The sequence below is a fragment of the Hipposideros armiger genome, unplaced genomic scaffold (assembly GCF_001890085.2).
Source record: "Hipposideros armiger isolate ML-2016 unplaced genomic scaffold, ASM189008v1 scaffold_1228, whole genome shotgun sequence".
Lineage (NCBI taxonomy): Eukaryota > Metazoa > Chordata > Mammalia > Chiroptera > Hipposideridae > Hipposideros > Hipposideros armiger.
In genome coordinates, this window is record NW_017732578.1 from 201686 (window position 1) to 222879 (window position 21194).

A 21194-nucleotide genomic window follows, 5' to 3' on the forward strand; every position below is an offset into this window, starting at 1 on the left:
AAAAAAAGAAGAAATAAAGGACTAATAGAAATGATAACAAAGTAAAATCTTTAAAAAAAAAAAAAAAAAAAAAAAAATACACCAAATCAATTTAACCGATTATATAAATATAATCATACTTACAAAGATAAAAATAATTTTAAACTATATAGAGAGAAAATAAAGAAACCAGTGTAAAATTATTTAAGATTTAAATAATGTAAAAATATTAACTATTTGCTTAAACTCACTGCAATTGACCTGCTCAGGATTTATTGAACTGGAGATAATCCAGAGAGTTCAATCAAAAAGAAATAAATAACGTCAATGGAATTGTAATAGATATGTATGATATCAGGGGGTTGGTGGGTTGGGAGGGCGGTGGATTGGGGGAGGGGGTTGTCACTTTGAGGGGTAAAAAGTATAACTAATGCACTGTGTTATACACCTGAAACTAATTTTTAAAAAGAAAGAAAGAAAGAAATAACAACAACAAAAGGCTACCAGAAACTGAACTTAATTCATTTTTGGTGGTAGCCAACATATTCTTGGTGGTAGCCAAGAATAACAGGTATGTTTAACCTGCATTTTTGAAAGGGGAATCATGAAAGTTTACATAAATTCATACCTGGCCTAATTCAGTAAGTATGCAATATGCTAGATTAGTTTCAACTTTAGAAGACATTCGGGAATCAAGAAATTAACGTCAGGGTATTTTATGCAGTTTGCAAGCTGGAGTTCAAATTAAAAAACAAAACCCTCCCAAAACAGAGATTTGATTTACCTCTACCAAGAAAGTGTAGTATGAGTCCTTGAGCCAACAGCATCTGGCCAGTTCTTAATGTACAGCCCCAACCACAGTCTGTGGTCAAAACTGAGCCTTCTATTTGAGGAAATTCTTCTCTGTAGGTCAGCCATATTCTTGAAATAAAATCTTTACGAAACTCTTCTACATTTCCCGCAATTATATGATCTTCTATTGCACAACCTGATCTTGCAGGTAACAGTTTATTTTCATCTACAAGATAAAAATATAAATTACACTCTAAATATATGCTAAGAAACGTCAACAGTGGTATTATGTTCCCATTACTGTCCATAAGATATACAGTGTATCACAATCTTTCTAATCCTTTTTTTCTATTTAAATGAAGATAAATCTTATTCTGCCTAATCAGGCTGTAATGAAAATCAAATAAAAATGAATGCTGAAATGTTCTATATACTCTAGCAGTCACTAATATAAGGTATTATCAGCAATATTGTTGTTAATAATAATATCCTGTATTCCAAATATAATCAACTCTTTTATGAGGGGATAATATAAAAACCTCTTTTCTTTTTGCCTCATTTGGCTCAGGATACAGATATTAGTACTCTCTAAAATGAGATCTGCAAATATAATATCATGATTGTCAATATGTTAAAATGTGTATAAACTAGTTCTTAAAATCAAATAAAATGTGCACACTATATTCATTGTCATAAATATTTATACTCAAATTATAAAATCAAAACTAACAAGCTAAAGAGTAAAAATATTAAATTCTTAAATATGTAGTTATCCTTTTACGTGGAAATATAATTTTTGAAAAAATTGTTGCCATTCACATATATCATTTTTAAAGGTTTTTTCCAAACTGATTATCGCTAATACAATTTCTATGTGAAAACTATGGTCACTGTTTGCCCAATAATTTATAAAACACTAGTGCTCAAATGAACTAACATTCCTTGATTACTCCCACAGAGAGGAGCTTAATAATCTTTACAACCTCCACATGCAGCACAGTGCCTAGTATAAGCAGCTACAAATAAATGTTGGTTGGTTTGGGTGATTGGATGGTGGGTAGATAAATCTCCCTACAATTCTCAATTCCAAGGAGTTCAAGTTCCACCACCCTTCGAGAGGATGTTCAAGCAATTTTATCATGCTTTTATTCCTCCTCCTTCGTGCGCCTATCCCTCTTCAAGCTCACTGTGAAAAAAATTACTATCACCCAAACTTCCTATATATTCTATTCAGCTCAATGGAGCTAAACTGCAGCATATACCTTCAATGATCACAAAAAGAATGAATGCCATTCCCCCATTATCAATGAATTTCTCTCAGTATTAGAGTTTGAAGTTAATTACAAATAAAAATGCCTGGAAATTGAACATGGCACTAAAATTATGTCCAAATTTCCACTTTAAAAACATTTACATTTGTTTAAAATTTGATACAATAGCATATAAGTCTCACACCTGAAGAGATGGGAATGTCAACAAGGGAACACCTCAATGGACGTTCAGCCTTCCACCACCTTTCTGGCTCTCTCGCCTTTCTCCTTCCCAACCACCACACCCTTCTCCTTCCCTATATCCCCAGTCCTAGTCCAAAACAAAATAGTCTTCTATTTGTCTCATTTATATCTCCTGTATCATTTACTTTTCGTCTCTTGAGTTGAGGACTCTCAAGGAAGTGTCCACTACAAGGATCTGTTCAAAGTATTTATTCCAAAAAATATGCTAGTCTTAAAAGGAATTCTAATAACTTTTCCACAAATTCCTTATATCATAAATAATAATATAGTGTAGAATGCTTACATATACCTTGCACAACACTAAACACCTATAAAATAGGTATCATTAATAAGGAGACTAAATAATTTGTCTAAAGTAATAATAACTAATAAACAAAAGAACAAAAATTCAAACCCACCTATGTATGACCCAAAGTCCATACGCGCCTCTGCCTGTAAATAAATGACCTAACTCTTCAGCATAGCATTCAAGATGCTCCTTTGATCCTTTTCAGAATTCTCTCCCACCAAAACTACACTGGACATCTGTTTCCTAGATTGCTCTAATATCTCGTTGCTATTGCTTTTGTCATGCCATTCTATTTACCTATAGTGCATCCCTTCTTTACCCATCAACTTCCTACTCATCGTTCAAGAATGTTGTGAGGACTTAATGAGTTAATACATGCAAATTACTTAAAATACTGCCTAGCATATTATATACATACGATATTAGCTGTTATTATTAGAAGTCACTTATAATATTTTAGAAAATTGCTCATAAATGATATATCAAAATAGGTCAACAAAAATAAATAAAATGCTCCCTCCCACTCTCTCTCTCTGTCACACACATTCATACACACAACACCAAGCAAAGATGTACAATATACAGAACACCAGTATTAAAGCAAGACATAGATGAATACATAAAGAAGATGTAGAAAAGCTGTAATATATATGTATACAACTGAATATTATTTGGGCATAAAAAGAAAGAAATCTTGCCACTTGCGACAACATGAAGGACCTAGAGGGAATTATGCTATGTGAAATTAAGTCAGAGATAGAACGACAATTTCACTTACATGTGGAATCTAAAACAAACAAACAAACAAACAAATGAACAAATAAAACACAAGAGAAACAGACTCACAGATACAGAAAAGAAACTGATGGTTGCCAAAGGGGAGATGGGTGGGGGGACGGGTGAGAGGGTGAAGAAGTCTAAGAGGTACAACCCTCCAGTTAGGGGGAACAAAAAGTCACAGGGATATAACGCACAGCACAGGGAAAATAGTCAATATTATCATAACTTTCTATAGTAATAGATAGTTACTAGACTTATTGTGATGATCACATCATAAGGAATAAAAAAGTCAAATCACTATGTTATACACCTGAAACTAATCAAATATTGTATGTCAAATGTATTTTGATTAAAAATGAGTAAATAAATAAAGTGAGACATAGTCTTGGTTTAAATTTCAGCTCTGCCATCTAAGACCTGTGTGACTATGGACAAATTATTTAACATTTATAAGCTCCTGCTTTCAGACTCATAAGACAGGGATACTTGAATCTACCCTCTAGGCTTGTTGTGAAAATTAAAGACATTTCACAAAGAGCTTAGCTAGCATGATGCCGACATAGTACACACACAATAGTGGCAAAAATTATGACAAGAAAATATATGATCATTATTGAAAAGATGAGCATATGTGAACATTCAGAAACATCAAAGTCAATAACTTCAGAAATTGGAGCATCCTTAAGTATTGGAAAATTTACTATTACCTCAGTATTACTGAGGTAATACTTTTAATAACTTATCATATACTTTAAAGTTATCATCAATGAGCTTGATAAAGAATATTATGCTATCAATTCAAATAAATATTTACTTAGTATTCATACTATAAGGTCCAAAACTATATGAGATATAACAAAAGATGGCATGATCCTATCCTCAATAAGTTCACAAGAAACCCAAACCATATGACAGTGTATTATGTGGTATTTAAAATACAGGTTCTAAAAAGAAATATGCCAAAATATAGGCATAAAAAGTAGAACAATGGTTGTTAGGGACTGAGAAGAAGGGAGTAATGAGAGTTGTGGTTTACGGGTAGAGTTTCAGTTTTACAAGACGAAGAGTTCTGGAGATGAATGACGGTAATGGTAGCAAAACCTGAAGAATGTATTAACACCACTGAACTTAAACTAAAAAATGGTTAAGATGGTACATTTTATGTTATGTGTCTTTAACCACAATATTGTAAAATGGAAAGTAAAAACAAAAAGAAATGTGCCCAAAGTAGGTTAATCTGAAAATAAAATAATGAAAACAGTTACAAACTAAATTTCTACAAAGATCTTTAAATGCATTACAAATTTAGTACTTACCGTCTTCATATTTAAAATGGTAACATTTTCCAAGCAACAATACAGGGGAATTTCTACTAAAATATGTCTTTGTTTTCAACACCCAACCTAAACAAGAAAAGAGAAAAATTATTTTGCAATGAAAGGATTACAGACTAAAACTCCAGGAGCATTTTCTTTTATTTAATTTCAAATAATCAATTTTCAACTATGGATGTGAATTTTTTTAAAGAGTAGCAAAATATTTGGACAATGAAGTGAAATACAGGCCATTTATGCTACTTTCAAATATAGTTAGTATTTTAACTACATTCTATCCACTTAAAGAACATAAGAGAAGAAAATTTATTTTCAAACAGGTCACAATGTTCTTATGGTATAAAATGTAAAAGGTACAAATTCTACTTCAGGTTCCCTGAAACCAACCTCTTTTTCCAAAGACAACAAATGTTATTCATTTCTTGTATTTCCTTCTACCTTAGATAATTAAAAGGTTTAAAGCATTTGAATATTCCAGGAGGTAATTTAGGTAAAAGATCACACGGTACACTAACGCTTATGATAAAAGTTGATCTCCTAAATTTCCTAGGGGAACTGTTGTAACTCCATCGTGTTCACCAGATGAAAGCTTGCAGACACCCTCATCTCTGTTTTCCGCCTCCCAATGCCCAGTCCCCAAGTTTAGCTGCAAACTCCAATTCTTCCAATTTTCTACCTACTAAACCTTCTATGTCTGAAATGTACTAAGTGTCCTTTTGGCTTTTTATGGTGCCACTCATTAATAGTTCTCAATTTCCTGAGAAAAGCACTTGCCCATTACATTCCTGAAAAGTCCTAAGTATGTGAAATTCCTGGCTGCTATTGGTTGGCTTAAAAACAGCCCCTAAAATACAAGAGCATATAAATAGAAAGAATCTGAAACTGGGAGCCAACAGAATTAGGGTTAGTCTTAAATAAGACTACCTGCCATTTATATTTAACCAAGTTGTCACAAAATTAAAAATGAGTGATTTTTATGAAAGTGGTCCCTAAATTACAATATAAATAAATATAAATAAATAAAAATATGTATTTATAATAAAGATGATGCAAGTATCTGAATTCAATGGTGAAAAAGAAAGAATGGAGGGGCCGGCCAAGTGGCTCAGTTGGTTAAGAGGTGGCTTAGGAGCGCGAGCTCTGAGCAGCAGGTTCTGTTCCCACATGGGCCAGTGACGCTGCGCCCTCTATTGCTAAGATTGTGAACAACAGCTGGACCTGGAGCTGTGCTGCCGTGAGTCGCTGGTGATGGTGTAGGCTGCAGTGGGGCTGCAGCGGGGCTGCAGCAGGGCTGCAGTGCGCTTCCGTAATCTACTGTGAGTGGCCGGCAGCCAGCGAAAGCTGCCATGAGCCGCCATAAGCGACTGTCCAATGGCCGGCGACTGATCTTCCTCAGCCAGGATGAGCGCAATGATCATAATACCAACATGGGCCAGTGAATCGACATTCTCCACAACTAGACTGAAGAATAAAAGGACAGCAGCTTGTCTGTTCCCCTTCCCCGATTCCCCAACGCTGTTCCCCTTCCCCAATCCCCCAATAAAATCTTAAGGAAGGAAGGAAGGAAGGAAGGAAGGAAAGAAGGGAGGGAGGGAGGGAGGGAGGAAGGAAGGGAAGAAGAAAGACAAGTCAAACATACTAATTAGGCTTTCATGAAGCTTCACTTGGGTTACTGCAATACTCTGCAAATGGTCTGTATGCCATCGGTCTTTCCCCACCCTAGAACACGCCACATATCACTGCCAAGTTCATCTCTCTGTGGCTCAGCTTTGATTAGATCACTCTTCTGCTCAAAAGCCATCCACAGCAGACTCAGTACTTACCAGATTTATTATAACTTCTCAGTGATACTAAAGACATTCCACAATGTGATACAAATTACCTTTATAGTTATCTTTTCCATTACTTTTCACCTATATTCAAAGTGGGCTTTACTGTTTGACTCATACTATTCCATGACTAAAGTGTCTTCCCTGATATCAGCTCATCTAACTCTTCTGGTTCAAACATACACATTTAAGCCATTTTTTCCTTTTCCCTCCTAGCTCTGATTCTCTTCTCTGAACTTCAGTGGGAAATTAGTATTTACTAGCCACCTGTTGTATACCAGAAACTAGGCTAGGTGCTTTACAGACATTATCTCTTAGAAATTTTATTAGTGCCGTAACAGAATGATTCTAATCCCTAAAATTGTAACAACTTCATCTACCCAAAAGGCAGTATTTCCAAAGCAAATCCTAAGAATTTCATAAAAACAACTTCAAATAAAAATAAAAAAAAACTTTAAAGAGGAACATCTCTCTTTTTTCCCTATGCTTTACCCTCTGTCTACCCTCTCTTGCCAGACACCAGTCCTTCCTCAAGAAAAGAAAAGCTGTGAATCTAATTGGTCAGAGCCTGAGGCACTGCAAGGGTCCGCATTTCACACGAGCATAGATTTATAGTGTTTTAAAGTTCAACCATCATTCATGCAGTGCACATTCTCTCTTACTTTTCTATTTCCTGTGCAGATCCTGGCAGGGCCTCACCCCTCCTAATAGACTAACTTCCTGCAATACTCCAGGAAGCTCGGAGCATAAGAGGACTCACGGCTTCTCACAAGGCCCAGTCATTGTCCTCTCTTTTTCCACAGGCATGTCAAAGCTGAATCAGAGCAGTAAGCCAAATGGCTAATCTATAGAATGTTCTTATTTTAATTATTTAGTTTTAGTTAACCAGTTTCATTTTATTTTTATAAAAGCACTATAAGAAATGTGCCACTATCTCTGTCCCGGCTGTTGTTGCTGAACCAAGAAACTATGGTGCAGAAAGAAGGGGAAATGAACAATATAAAATCCATAGATGCATGGAATAACATAGCCTGGGCATAAATAGGAAAGAGCCATGAATAGGAAGTATTATTATGAATAACTTCTTATGTTGAAGAGAATATATTCTTTGGAATTCTCCACATTCAAGAATATATACAGGGTGCCAAAAACTGTATACACATAACTTGTATTTATCTTTTGGATTATTGGCATATATTGAGTATTATAATTTTAATAGTTTTTTTCCTTTCTTAAAATGTGTATACAGGGGCAGCCAGTTAGCTCAGGTGGTTAGAGCGCAGGCTCATGGCACCAAGGTTGCCGGTTCGATCCCCGCATGGGCCAAGGAGCTGCGCCCCCGACAATTAGATTGAAGACAATTACTTGACTTGGATCTGATGGGCCTAGAAAAATGCCCTCCACAACTGGATTGAAACAACTGCTTGACTTGCCGCTGATGGGTCCTGGAAAAAACACACTGTTCCCCAATAAAAAAAACAATGTGTATACATTTTTGGCACCCTGTGTATTTCTATTCTGTTCAGTCTCTCCTGCTTTTTACCTCTAAATCCCAAACTATAGCAGCAGGGAGGTGGGACAGAAACAAATTAAATGGCATTATGATTTTTAAATGAAACTAATTAAATTAAACTAAAGGTTAAGAAAAGCAAGTAAATTTGGCAAACAAGCCATTCAATAAATTGACACAGGGCAGTGGCTGTCTATGAGGTGTGAGCACGGCCAGAAGCAAGCATGAGAAAACTTTCTGGGGTAAAGGAAATTTTCTATATATTGATTGGATTGTTAGTTTCACAGGTGTATATATGTGTCATACTCTGTAAATTGTATACTTAGGATCTGTTCATTGCACTTTGTTAATTTTCCCTGAATTACAGAAAAAAAAAAATGGAGATGAACTAGGACCGGGTTTCAGTCATCTATTCCTATTTAACAAACCACTCCAAAACTTAACAATTTGAAATTACGATTTTGTTTCTTATATCACGGAGTTCTGTGGGTTGACTAGGCTCAACTGAGCAGTTCTACTGGTCGTGCTTGGAGTCTCTAATGTAGTGGAAATCAGACAGAGAAGCTCAACTGAGACACTGAGTTGGCTGGCACCTTCTCTAACGTAGTCTCAGGATCTACCTTCTTCATGTGGCCTCTCCATGTGATTTCTCCTACAGGGTACCTAACCTGGTTATGTGACAGTTAAAAGCTCCAAAACAGAGCAAGAAGTTGCCTTTTAATGGCTGGGCCTAGAACTGATAAACCTCATTTCTATTTCACTCTATTGGCTAATGTGAGGCACAGGGCAGCCAAGCTTCAATTAGACAAAAAAGAAAACACAAGATGTGATTCACTGAGAACCATCTTTAGAGACTAGCTACCAAAAACAGAATGTTCCAAAAACATTTATATTCCATTAAGTCAGTGATATGAAAAATCACAAATAAGGCTTTCAAAGATGTAACAAGCCAAAGAGTACAGAAATATAGAGATGATAATTTTCTGGACGATCAGACACATCCAGGAGGATGATTTACTTATTAATATTTTAAAAGGAAGTCAAGTTTACATACCTCATAAAGTCATGACGATCAAGGGAGAAAAAAAAAAAAAGGGGAAGCAAAAATGAAACACTTTTTCAAGAAAGTAAAGTCCAATATCTTTTAAATCTTAAGTGCTATGCCATTTCGAGTTCCATCTTCATCATATTATAATATTGACATTGATAAAAATAATAATAATAATCCTAACTTATGTTCACTGTACTTGGAGAACAGTTAAGACTGGGGAGCAAGAGAGGCTGGGTTTGAATACTAGTTTCAAGACTTACCTAGATATGTAACCTTGAATATATCACTTAATCTCAGTTTTCTAACTTACAAAAAATAAAAATAAAAAAGGAATACCTCAGAAAGATATGAGATTTAAGTTTCAGAAAGGTATCTCAGAAAAATATGAAATTTAAATGAGAAGGTACATAAATTATCCACAACATGCTTCTTCATCTCCAATTTGTTTCTAGTCCGAAGTAGGCTTCAAAACTACCATGTGATCCTTATTAGATTTGTTTGCAACCTAAGAGTAACTAGGTTAAAAATAAGGGTCTGAGGGTACTTCTAGGAGAAAGTCATAGGTACCAGTGTGTGTGAACTTTATACTGTCTGTTCAGAAGTCTATTTTGCTTGCTTCCTGGTTCATACATGAGGTTGCCTGAAATTGAGTCTAAAATGGAAGTATTACCATCACCTGAATAAATTCTATCCGCTTTGGAAAGTGAAAAAAAAAAAAAAGGACCAAATAGTTTTCTTGAGTCTCTAAGCAATGTTTATGTTTATGATGATATCTGGCTTTTTCTTCAGGGAATATTATCTCCATTCCTTACAGAAATATTTCATTCAACAAGAGCCTCAAGCAGTTGTCAGTGACTTAAGGGAGACGATACACTTCTTCAAATATTTCTTTGGATTTATACAATGTTTAAATCATGATACTTACTATATTTCATGTTGTTCCAAGCAGATATAAATTTAGTTTTTAGCTTGTCAACTTCTTCTGTTCCTGTGGCCTCCATGTTCAAATTCTAAAGAAAAAGCCATCACTTGACTGCATTCTTCTGTAGAATTTAATCTTTTGTACTGACTAAAAGAAAAAAGAACATATTATACAGTATAGTACCTGCTAAATTATTTATGTGATTAAATAAAAAATGAACTGGAAATAAGCAAACCAATTTCTCGTTTTACATAATAGAATATATTCTATAAATACTTTAATTGCAAAAAAACATTTAATACCAAATCTAGAAATTATCACACAAAACCAAACAATAATCTCCCCCAGGGACTCACAATTAAAAATAATAAATTAACTTAGTAACCCAGCTCAGCTTTGGTGCTTGTGCAAATATCCAAGATTTGTTTTATTTGTAATTAGAGAAGGTGATTTGAAATCTTTTTTAAAAAAGACTATTTTCAAAATGGAAGCTTCCACTCATATTGATTAAGTCATTACTTTCACATAAGACCTAATTATTTTGTTTTATTTTCTAAATTAAGGCACTTCATACATTTCCTTCCTATCTCAATACTGCAGTATTTTTTGTTTGTTAAAGAGAATGGCTTAAATTTACAACACAAAATGTTTTCTTACTTTAAAATAAGAACAAATGTAGCTCATAGGTGTTTGTTTTATAACTGACTTGAGGGAAAACTGAGTTACATGATATAATCTGAAAGAGGAACAAATTATAACTGAAAATGCTTGAGCTTTTTGCAATAATTCACAGACAGTTTACTTTTCAAGAAAAGAATGCTGCACAGAACATTATCCTTTTAGGGTTATAAATATCTACTTAAAAGTATTGATGTATTCATTTCTCTAACAGTAGACATTCCATTTTATAATACGTATTAAAACCTACTAATTATATATTAGAGTTGAGGCAGGAGAAACCATGGTACATTGGAAGAATTTTAAAAGCCCATGTGAAAAGAGCACAGAAAGTCCAAAAAAGTGGCATGAAATATGGCTATAGGGCTAGATAGAGGCTAAAGTACACGGGCCTTGTAGACCAAGCTAAGAATTTTCTTAATCCTAAGAGCAAGTGGTTTCAAACAGAAATACCAGAGTCAGATTCTGTGGGTTTCTCTGACTCCAAAAGCAACAAAGAGAATAGACCGAAAAGGGATGAGAGTAGGTGGTGAAAGTTTACTTCTATTGCATGAGACTAAGAGAGAAATGATAGCTTGGACTGGAGCAGTGGAGATGGAAAGATAGGGACATATAAGGAAACGTCAAAAATACAGTAAGTCTTGGTGATAAATGGATGTGGAAGGTGAGAAAGAGGGATAGGTCAAGGACACACCCAGGTTCCTGGCCTGGGAAACTAAATAAATTGTCGAATCATTGAAATAGGGAACATTAGGAGAGGGGCCAGTTAGAGAGAGAAGATCCTGAATTTGATTTATGTGGAGTTTAAGATGTCTCTGAGAGATAATTATTATTTATTTAATCATTTGATAAATTATTGCCAGGCACTATTCTAGGCAATGCAGATAACAAAGCAGTGAAATACAGCAGGTCCTTCGATAAAGTAGTGTCGTTCAATGACGTTGGAACTTAACTCTTGCTTATTATATCAATTACCCTATGGGAAAACTGGTTTCATTACATATCATTTTGCTTACAGTTCAAGAACCTATCGACAACATGAAGTGAGGACTTACTGTACTTGCTGTCATGGACCACACATTCTAGATATATTCTAGAGAGGATATCTAGGCAGTTGGATATATAGATGTGGAGCTCAAAGGTGAGGTCTGGGCCAAAGCTATTAATTTGAGGATTGTTGGTGTACAAACGAAAACTAAAGCTACAAACATGTTTCTCTAGGTCTTTTCCTCGTTCATGTTTACACCCCCAGCCTTGAGGATGAATTTCAAGGTCCTTCATGAAATGACATCTGCCCACTTACTCGGCTTCCTCCTTGCCACTCCCTCACATGCACCATGTACTGAAGGCATTTTTAATACTAATATTAAAGCTTCTGAAACTTGCCTGCTATCTGATACCTCCATGCTTTTGCATGTATTGTTCCCTCTATCTAGAATGCTTTCTTATTCACTCTCGCTTTTTTTTTCATGTTATTTGATTAACATTTATTGGCTAAATCTGTTAATTAAAAGTTGCCTAGAAACATATTTTTAAAGAAAGCTGTTCATTTTTCAAAAATCCTGATTTTTTTAAACACATTATCTTTTTTTTCTTTTCTTTTTAAAATTAATTTCAGGTGTGCAACACAATGCAGTAGTTATACTTTTTACCCTCAAAGTTCACCCTCACTTTTTTTTTTTAGCTGAGCCATCCTGCCACCTGTTGGCAGCTCAGCAGCAGCTCAGCTCAGGCCGTGAATCAAACCGGGGACCCTGTTGCTCAGAGCTCGAACTCTTGAGCAAGCTCTTAACCAACTGAGCCACTCGGCCGGCCCTCACCCTCACTTTTAGACTACCTTATTGTTATGAGTCCCTAAGACCCAGCTAAAGTTTCACCTTCTCTGGTTAGATTCGTAAGAGTTCTACCCTCCTCATATTATATTTTAAAAAAAATTATGTTTTTATATCACCTTTTCCAAATCTTATACAAAGAACACATGCAATTTTTAGAATTTAAAAAGTTTATTTTTAAAAAGGCACCATGAATCTTCTAAATCAAAATGTTTAAAATAATAAACTACATTATGTATGTATTTTCTTCCTATGTCAGAAAGAAAGTGGACCACAGGGAAGACTTTGGATCAAACAGTGCCCAACAGCAGCTACCAGGAACACTCTGAACAGCCCTGAGCAAGAGTGTGAAAGTCAAGATGCTTTAAAGTGGGGAGGAGGAAAAGGAAGGCAAAGTGAGACACTTAGTATGGGGGAAGTTTGTATCTTAAATAATGACTCCTAAATAAATAAATAACCAAGATAAGATGCTGTGACAGATACAGACATTGAGACAAATATTCTTGACTATTCTGCACTTTTGTTGTTCTCATTGTTACACAGAGTAGATGAGAACAATAAAATTTTTATCATAAGGTCAAACTAATTAAGCTGTTGCTAATTAGGAATTCAGTATAGTTACTTTTCATGTAACTAAAATCGAATTCCAATCTTCTATACAGAGAAACCCACTTTATTTCTATAACAAAAATTTAAATGGCTGTTTCTAAAAACCTAACTTTAGAGGACAGATGAATTTGAAAGGTGATCCCTTGAACCATGATGGAAAGTACTATAAATCAAAACACTTTAAAAAGGAATAACCAAAAATTTCAAATGAGGTTTGTCTTACTGCATATTAAAACACATTATAAACAATGAAGTTTAATAATTCTTAAATTTGTCGTTCTTATTAGCAAAGGACGACACAGTAAAACATAATAGGAAGTACAAAAATAAATCCAAGCTTATTTGAGAATTTAGTACCTGATATGAGCTATATTTCACATCAGTGAGAAAAGATGGCTAATTTAATAAATAATGCTAGAATAATAAGCTAGCTAGTTTAAAAAATAAAGCTACTTCACACATTATAAATTTCTAGATGAATCAGAGTTAAATGCAAGTGCATACATATAGCACATACTACAGAGCACTGATTAAAAATTTTTTAAAAGTCTTGTAGAAAAGGCCTTTCTTAGCATGGTATGCAAAACTAGAAGTCCAAAAGGAAAACGTAGTTACATAAAAATGAAAATTTCTGTAGTGCAAGAAGAAAAAGAGCATTAATAAGGGTGAGTTACAATTTGTTAATTAAGAAAAAAATTCAATACCTATTATATAAACAAAGGGTTAATGGTCTTAATATACAAAGAGCTCTTATAAATCAGTAAGAAAAAGAAAAACCCAATTGGAAAATAAGACAGGCATTCTAAAAGAAAAAAACAATAAACATATGATAATATTTTTAACTTTAGTAGATCAAAGTGATGCACATTAAAGGAATTTCATATTTTTTCATCATCACAAGAGATGAAATTGATGAGGAAACAACCATTTTACATAATTATTTCTCAAATAATAAACTCCTTTAGGTTAGAGAATGTGTCTTGTTCGTTACTATATCCTCACATCTAACAAATCACTGTGCTAATGGACACAACTAACTGCTGATGACTAAATTATGACATGTACATATTATGATGACATAAATATGTATTTATCACCATAAAAAGATATTCAGGGAACACTAAAATATGTGAGGCAAAACTGATAAAACTTCAAGAAGAAATAGATATATCCACTATGATAGCTGGAGACTTTAACACTCCTCTATCAGAAATGAACAGATCCAGCAGGAAGGAAATGAGTAAAGACACATTCTTCCCAATTTCACATAAAATATTCACCAATACTGACAACATTCTGGGCCAAAAACACCCCTTAACAAATTTTAACAAGTAGAAATCATACAATGTCTGCTCTCACCACAATGGAATTAAACTAAAAATCAATAATGAAAAGATAGCTGAAAAATCCCAAAATACTTGCAGATTAAACAATATGCCTCTAAATAATACATGGGTCAAAGAAGAACTCTCAATAGAAATTTTACAGTATTTTTAACTAAATGAAAATACAACAACAAAATTTGTGGGATGCAACAAAAGTAGTCCTACAGGGAAATTTAAAGCATTGAATGCATATATTATAAAAGAAAAATCTATGATCAAGAACCCAAGCTTCTACCTTAGGAACCTAGAAAAAGAAGAGCAAATTAAATCTAAAGTAAGCAGAAAAAAAGAAATAATAAAAATTAAGGCAGAAAGAAAGAAACCAATAGAGAAAAATCAATGAAGCCAAAAACTGGTTGTTTGAAAAGATCAATAAAATCCATAAGCCTCTAGTCAGATAGCTAAACGAGAGAGAGTGAGAGAGGGAGAGAGAGCGATAAAGAGCGAGAGCGAGAGCGAGAGCGAGAGCGAGAGCGAGAGCGAGAGCGAGAGCGAGAGAGAGAGAGAGAGAGAGGGAGAGAGAGAGAATACAAATTACTAATACCACAAATGAAAGAGGAGACATCACTACAGATCCCATGGACCTTAACCTTCCGAAACAGAAAGCATCAGACCCAGATGGTTTCACTGGTGAATTCTACCAAACATTTAAGGAAGAAATTATACCAATTCACTACAATTTCTTCTAAAAGACAGAAATAGAGGGAATGCCTCCTAACTCATTCTATGAGATCAGCATTACCTAATATCAAAACTAGACAAAAAGATTACAATAGAAAACTACCAAGCAATAGAAACATAGATGCAAAAATCCTCAATATTGGCAAGTTGAATTCAAAAATGTATGAAGAAGGGCCCGCCAAGTGGCTCAGTTGGTTAAGAGCTCGCTCAAGAGTTTGAGCTCTGAGCAACAGGGTTTACGGTTGGATTCATGACCTGAGCTGAGCTGCTGCTGAGCTGCCAACAGGTGGCAGGATGGCTCAGTTAAAAAAAAAAAAAAAAAGTATGAAAAAAATTACACAACACAACCAAGTGGGATTTATCCCAGGTATACAAGGCTGGTTCAACATTTGAAAATCAATTAATGTAATACATCATATCAACAGGCTAAAGAAAAAAAATTACATGATAATATCAATAAATGCAGAAAGGCATTTAACAAAATCCAACACCCATTCATAACAAAAACTTTCAGCAAACTAGGAAGAGAAGGAAACTTTCTCAACTTGATAAAGAAAATCTTCAAAAAACCTACACCTAATATCATACTTAATAAATTAGAAGCTTTTCCAATAAGCTCAGGACCAAGGCAAGGATATTCCATCTCACCACTGTTTTACAATATTGTATATGATGTCCTAGCTAATGCAGTAAGACAATACCAGACAAAATAAGACAAGACAAGAAAAGGCATATAGATCAGGAAGAAAAACAACTGTCTTTCTTCACAAATTACATGACTGTCTTTGGAGACATTTTTAAAGAATTGACCAAAAAAAGACTCCTGGAACTAAAAAATGATTGTAGCAAGATTGTAGGATACAAGGTTAATGTACCAAGTCAATCACTTTCCTATATACCAGCAATGAACAAGTAGAAATTGAAATTAAAAACATATTACTATTCACATTAACACCCCCAAAAATGAAATACTTAGGTATAAATCAAATATAATATGTATAAGATCTATATGAAGTAAACTACAAAACTCTAATGAGAGATATCAATGAAGAACTAAAATGGAGAGATATTTCCATGTTTGTGGGTAGGAAGACTCAATATCTTCAAGATATCAGTTCTTCCCAACTTGATCTATAGATTCAATACAATCTCAATAAAATCCCAGTTAATTATTTTGCGGATATTGACTCTAAATTTTACATGCAGAGGAAAAAGACCCAGAATAGCCAACATAATATTGAAACAGAAGACAAAGTTGGAAGACTGACATCATCCAACCTCAAAGCTTCCTAAAAAGCTACGGTAATCACAACCATATGGTATTAGCAAAAGAACAGAAAATAGATCAATGGGACAGAATAGAGAGCACAGAAATAGACCCATGTAAATAGAGTCAACTGGTCTTTGACAAAGGAACAAAGGGAATAATTAAAGTATAGTCTCTTCAACAAATGGTGCTGGAAAAATAGGGCATCTACATGAAAAAAAAATGAATCTTGACACAGACCATACACCCTTCACAAAAATTAACTTAAAATGGATTATAGACCTAAACGTGAAAAAAAGAACATTAAAGTCCTAGAAGATCTAAATGACCTTGAGTATGGCAATGGCTTTTTAGATACAACACCAAAGCAGTATCCCTGAAAGAAATAACTGACAAGCTGGACTTCATTAAAATTAAAAACTTCTGCTCTGAGAAAGACAATGTCAAGAGAATGAAAAGACAAACCACAGGCTGGGAGAAAAATCTTTGCAAACGACACATTTGACAAAGGACTGTTACCCAAAATATACAAAGAACTTTTAAAACTCAAAAATAAGAAAATGAACCACCCAATTTAAAAATGAGCCAAAATATTATACAACATCAGCCATATATATATATGAAGTCATGGGACGTGGAGTATAGTGTGGGAGTGGAGTCAAGGGAATTGTAATAAATATGTATGATACTGGGGGGGAGTGGGGCGGCGGATTGGGGGCAGGGGGTTGTCACTTCAAGGGGTAAAAAGTATAACTATTGCACTGTGTTGTACAGCTGAAATTAATTCTAAAAAATGTGTATTTCACAATAAAAAACAATAATAAAAAAAAAATGAGCCAAAGACCCTCTCTTTCCCTGCTGCCAAGGAGTAGCTGGAGGCGGAGTCTTGGGTGCATTCAAGATTCAGCTCCACCGGTAACCTACTGCCACCGCCCAGGAAGGCATTGCTGCTGGAGGTGTAATGGACGTTACTACTGCTCTACAAGAGGTGCAGAAGACCTCCCTCATTCATGAGGGCCTAGCACATGGAATTCACAAAGCTGCTAAAGCCTTAGACAAGTGCCAAGCCCATCTTTGTGTGCTTGCATCCAAGTGTGATGAACCTATAGCTGGTGGAGGCCCTCTGTGCTGAACACCAAATCAACCTAATTGAGGTTGATGACAACCAGAAGCTAGGGGAATGGGTAGGCCTCTGTGAAATCCACAAAGAGGGGAAACCCCGTAAAGTAGTTGGTTGTATTTGAGTGGTGGTTAAGAGCTATGGCAAAGTGTCTCAGGCCAAGGATGTCATTGAGGAGTACTTCAAATGCAAGACATGAACAAATAAACTTGGCTTTTGTTTTTTCAATAAATAAATAAATACATAAATAAATAAATACAAATGAGCCAAAGACCTTAACAGATACCTCACCAAAGAAGATACACAGATAGCAAGAAGGCATATGATGCTTTACATCGTATGCTATCAGAGAAAACAAATTAAAGCAATAACGAGATACCACTACACATTATTAGAATGGCCAAAGTCCAAATCACTGACAACACCAAATGCAGACAAGGTTGCAGAGCAATAGGTCCTCTAATTCACTGCTGGTAGAAATTCAAAATGGCACAGCTACTTTGGAAGACATTTTGGCAGTTTCTTACAAAGCCAGACATACTCTTAGCATAGGATTCAGCAATTGTACTCTTGGTGTTTACGCAAATGAAATGAAAAGTTACATCCACACAAAAACCCGCATTCGGATGTTTATAGCAGTTTTTATTCATAATTGCCAAAACCTGAAAACAGTCCTATGGTACCAAACATGTCTTTCAGTAAGTGAATAGATAAACAGGGGTACATCCAGCCAATGGAACACTATTCAGCAGTAAAAAGAAATGAGCTTCCAAGCAATGAAAAGGTGTCAAGGAAAACCAAATGTATATTAACAAGTGAAAGAAGCCAATTTTAAAAAGCTATATACTGTATGATTCCAACTGTATGACATTCTGAAAGAGGCAAAACTATGGAAACAGTAAAATGATCAGTGGTTGCCAGAGGTTGAGGGGGTTAGGGGTGGGAGAGGATGAATTAGCAGAACACAAAGGATTTTTAGATTAGTCAAACTATCTGTATGATACTATCATGGTGGGTACATGTCATTATACATTTATCTAAACCCATAGGATGTACAACACCAAAAGTGAACTCTAATGTAAACTACGGACTTTGGGTGATAATGATGAATCAATGTAGGTTCACTGATTGTAACAAATGAACCATTTGTGGACAGTGAGGCTAACAGTGGGGAAGTTGTATGTGTTGAGGAGCAGAAGGTATATGGGAACTCTGTATACATTGTTTTGCTGTGAACCTAAAATTGTTCTAAAAAAATACAGTTTATTAATTATAAAAAAAAAAAAAGAGAGAGAGCTATCCAGGATCCAGGGCACAGAGTGAAACGAAAGAGAGAAAGCATGAATACGATTTTTGCATCTATATGCATATATCTTTTGTATGTAGATACATATGTGTCCCCCTACACACACACACACACACACACACACACACACACGCTTAAAACAATGTCTAGAAGTCCATAATGTTAAAAGTGGAATCTCTAAGAGATGAAATATTTTTACTTTTTTTGTACGTTTCTTTATTATTTAAATTATGTACATTGAGCCTTTTTTAAAATAACAAAATTATTCAAAAATAAACTGCTCAAATGAAAAACTTAATATACCAAATTATAAATATGCCCAGGTTATATTAATTCTAACAAAACAACTAAAACTGCTCAAACAAGAAAATCTGCAAAGGCATTCTATTACAAAATCCCTAACAGCCCATAAGAAAGATAAAAATGCTGAGACAAAGTGCTTTTTCCTTTTTAAGATAAACAACTTTATTCTTGTGGTTCTTAAAGACATTTGATTCAGCTATTTAGTCATGTAGAAAACTTTAACTTCCTCAATGTAACTCCCCAAAGCAGCTTTGGCTGAATAAAATGATTTGGCTGATATCCCTTAATTCATATCTTTTGTTTCTCCTTAAAATAAGTGTGACTTGGAAAGAAGAAAAAGAATACATTAATACTTGAGTCCATTCAGTCCATTAAAATATTTTCTTTATATCTGTGAGACAAGCCAAGGGTAGGCAAGACAAACAGCACTTTTAGTTTAACTACAAATGAGCAAAAAACACAAATTAAAAAACCACAATGAACTTGACAAGTAGTAATCTCATTGCAAAATTCTAAACTATCCTCATCCACAAATTCCCTTTACAAAAGCTTTCCTGATTTAAAAAAAAAAAGTTAAAATTCATTGTCTATCAAGTATAAAATGAAGTGACAATTTACCCATTAGACTGCCCCACTGACCAAAGTGATATGCCAAAATTCTTGTGTTTATTTTTGTAATGTTGTCAGAGCCTCAGTCTGGAAAATCATCAAAATAACATTCTCCACAATTTCCAAACACTTTTTAGAAAGGACTTGTGGTTTATTTAAAACTTTCGAGAAATTAATAAATCTTTTCTCAAATAAACTTCCTTTACTAATGCATACTACAACAAATCATATCATCCACCATTTCCACATTTCTTTTCACTGCTTCCAACTGTGACAAATCCATTTTTAATTAAAATAGCAGTAAAGAGGGTAAAACTCTATTTTATTTTATCTCAGTAAACATAGATAAAGCACCCAGATGAGGTTTATTAATAAACTTTATTGTTAATGATGTGAAAAGCAGAGTGAAGGCTAAGCAGACTCCTTTTGGAAGGCAGAGCTACAACAGTTGATATGAAAATCATCGATTGAGAGCCAGATGCCATTTTTAGAGAGTCACTTGTCTAACCATAACGACACATTAAGACAGTCGATAAATTATAAACTGATACACGTAAAGGGAACTCATTATCAATGTCCTTGAAGGGCAAATGAAGATCATTAGCCTCTCCCATATGGAAACAAATAGAGTGTTTTACCCACCGAGGATTTAAAGCCAAGTAAAAGCTCCTGACAGACAGGACTTTGGGGACCGATTCTAGAGAATGTGTCTGTCACATAGTGCAACTGATAAAAACACTGCAGACTTCCAGGATCTGCGTATGTTTGGGCTTCTTCCCCAAGTGGCATACTGCAGCAAGATGAAATATAGATACTGATTTAGAATTTTTGATGTGCTTTTAGCTATACCATCAAATAAAATGAACTGAGTTCTGCTCTAAGTTTTTCATCTACTGCAACCTTTTCTACCTGCTTGCATTTTTAGTAACAAATATCAATCCCTTGTCTGACCTCAAATGTCTCTCAATATGTTGGTCCGCAATCTCTGCTCTCTTATGTTCTTCTCCCCAGTTCAGTTCTTTGTTTACAGACACATCCATTGTTGCATCCATTTCTATTCCTTCTCTTCACCGATACTTGCCAATCTTCTATCTTCACGCACTGAACTTTGTGTTCAGTTTGTAAACTCAGCATGTTTTGTTTTTTTTTTAAAGATTTTTATTGGGGGATTGGGGGAATGGGAACAGTGCTGGGAAATTGGGGGAAGGGGAACAGACAAGTTGCTGTCATCTTGTTCTTCAATCTAGTTGTGGAGGATGTTGCTTCCCTGGCCCAAGTTGGCACCATCATTGGGCTCTTCTCTGGAGAGGCAGATCAGTCGCCGGCTTCTGGACGGCTGCTCACTGCGGCTGCTGGCCGCTCACGCTGGCTGCTGGCCGCTCACGCTGGCTGCTGGCTACACAC

At 34.9% G+C, this 21194-nt stretch overlaps 1 protein-coding gene and 1 pseudogene across 4 annotated transcripts in view; one reads left to right on the forward strand and one right to left on the reverse strand.

The window, feature by feature from the left end:
• ATG4C (autophagy related 4C cysteine peptidase) overlaps positions 1–21194 on the reverse strand; it is a 66200-nt gene that overhangs the window by 33696 nt on the left and 11310 nt on the right. For all 4 annotated transcript variants that reach the window (XM_019633037.1, XM_019633038.1, XM_019633035.1 and 1 more), the window contains 3 exons: positions 10004–10147; positions 4671–4757; positions 764–997 (listed from right to left, as the gene is read on the reverse strand). In XM_019633037.1, coding sequence (XP_019488582.1) covers positions 764–997; positions 4671–4757; positions 10004–10079 — 397 coding nt within the window. In that variant the 5' untranslated portion in view covers positions 10080–10147. The remainder of the gene's footprint in view (positions 1–763; positions 998–4670; positions 4758–10003; positions 10148–21194) is intronic.
• LOC109376879 (40S ribosomal protein S12-like) lies at positions 11614–17771 on the forward strand (annotated as a pseudogene).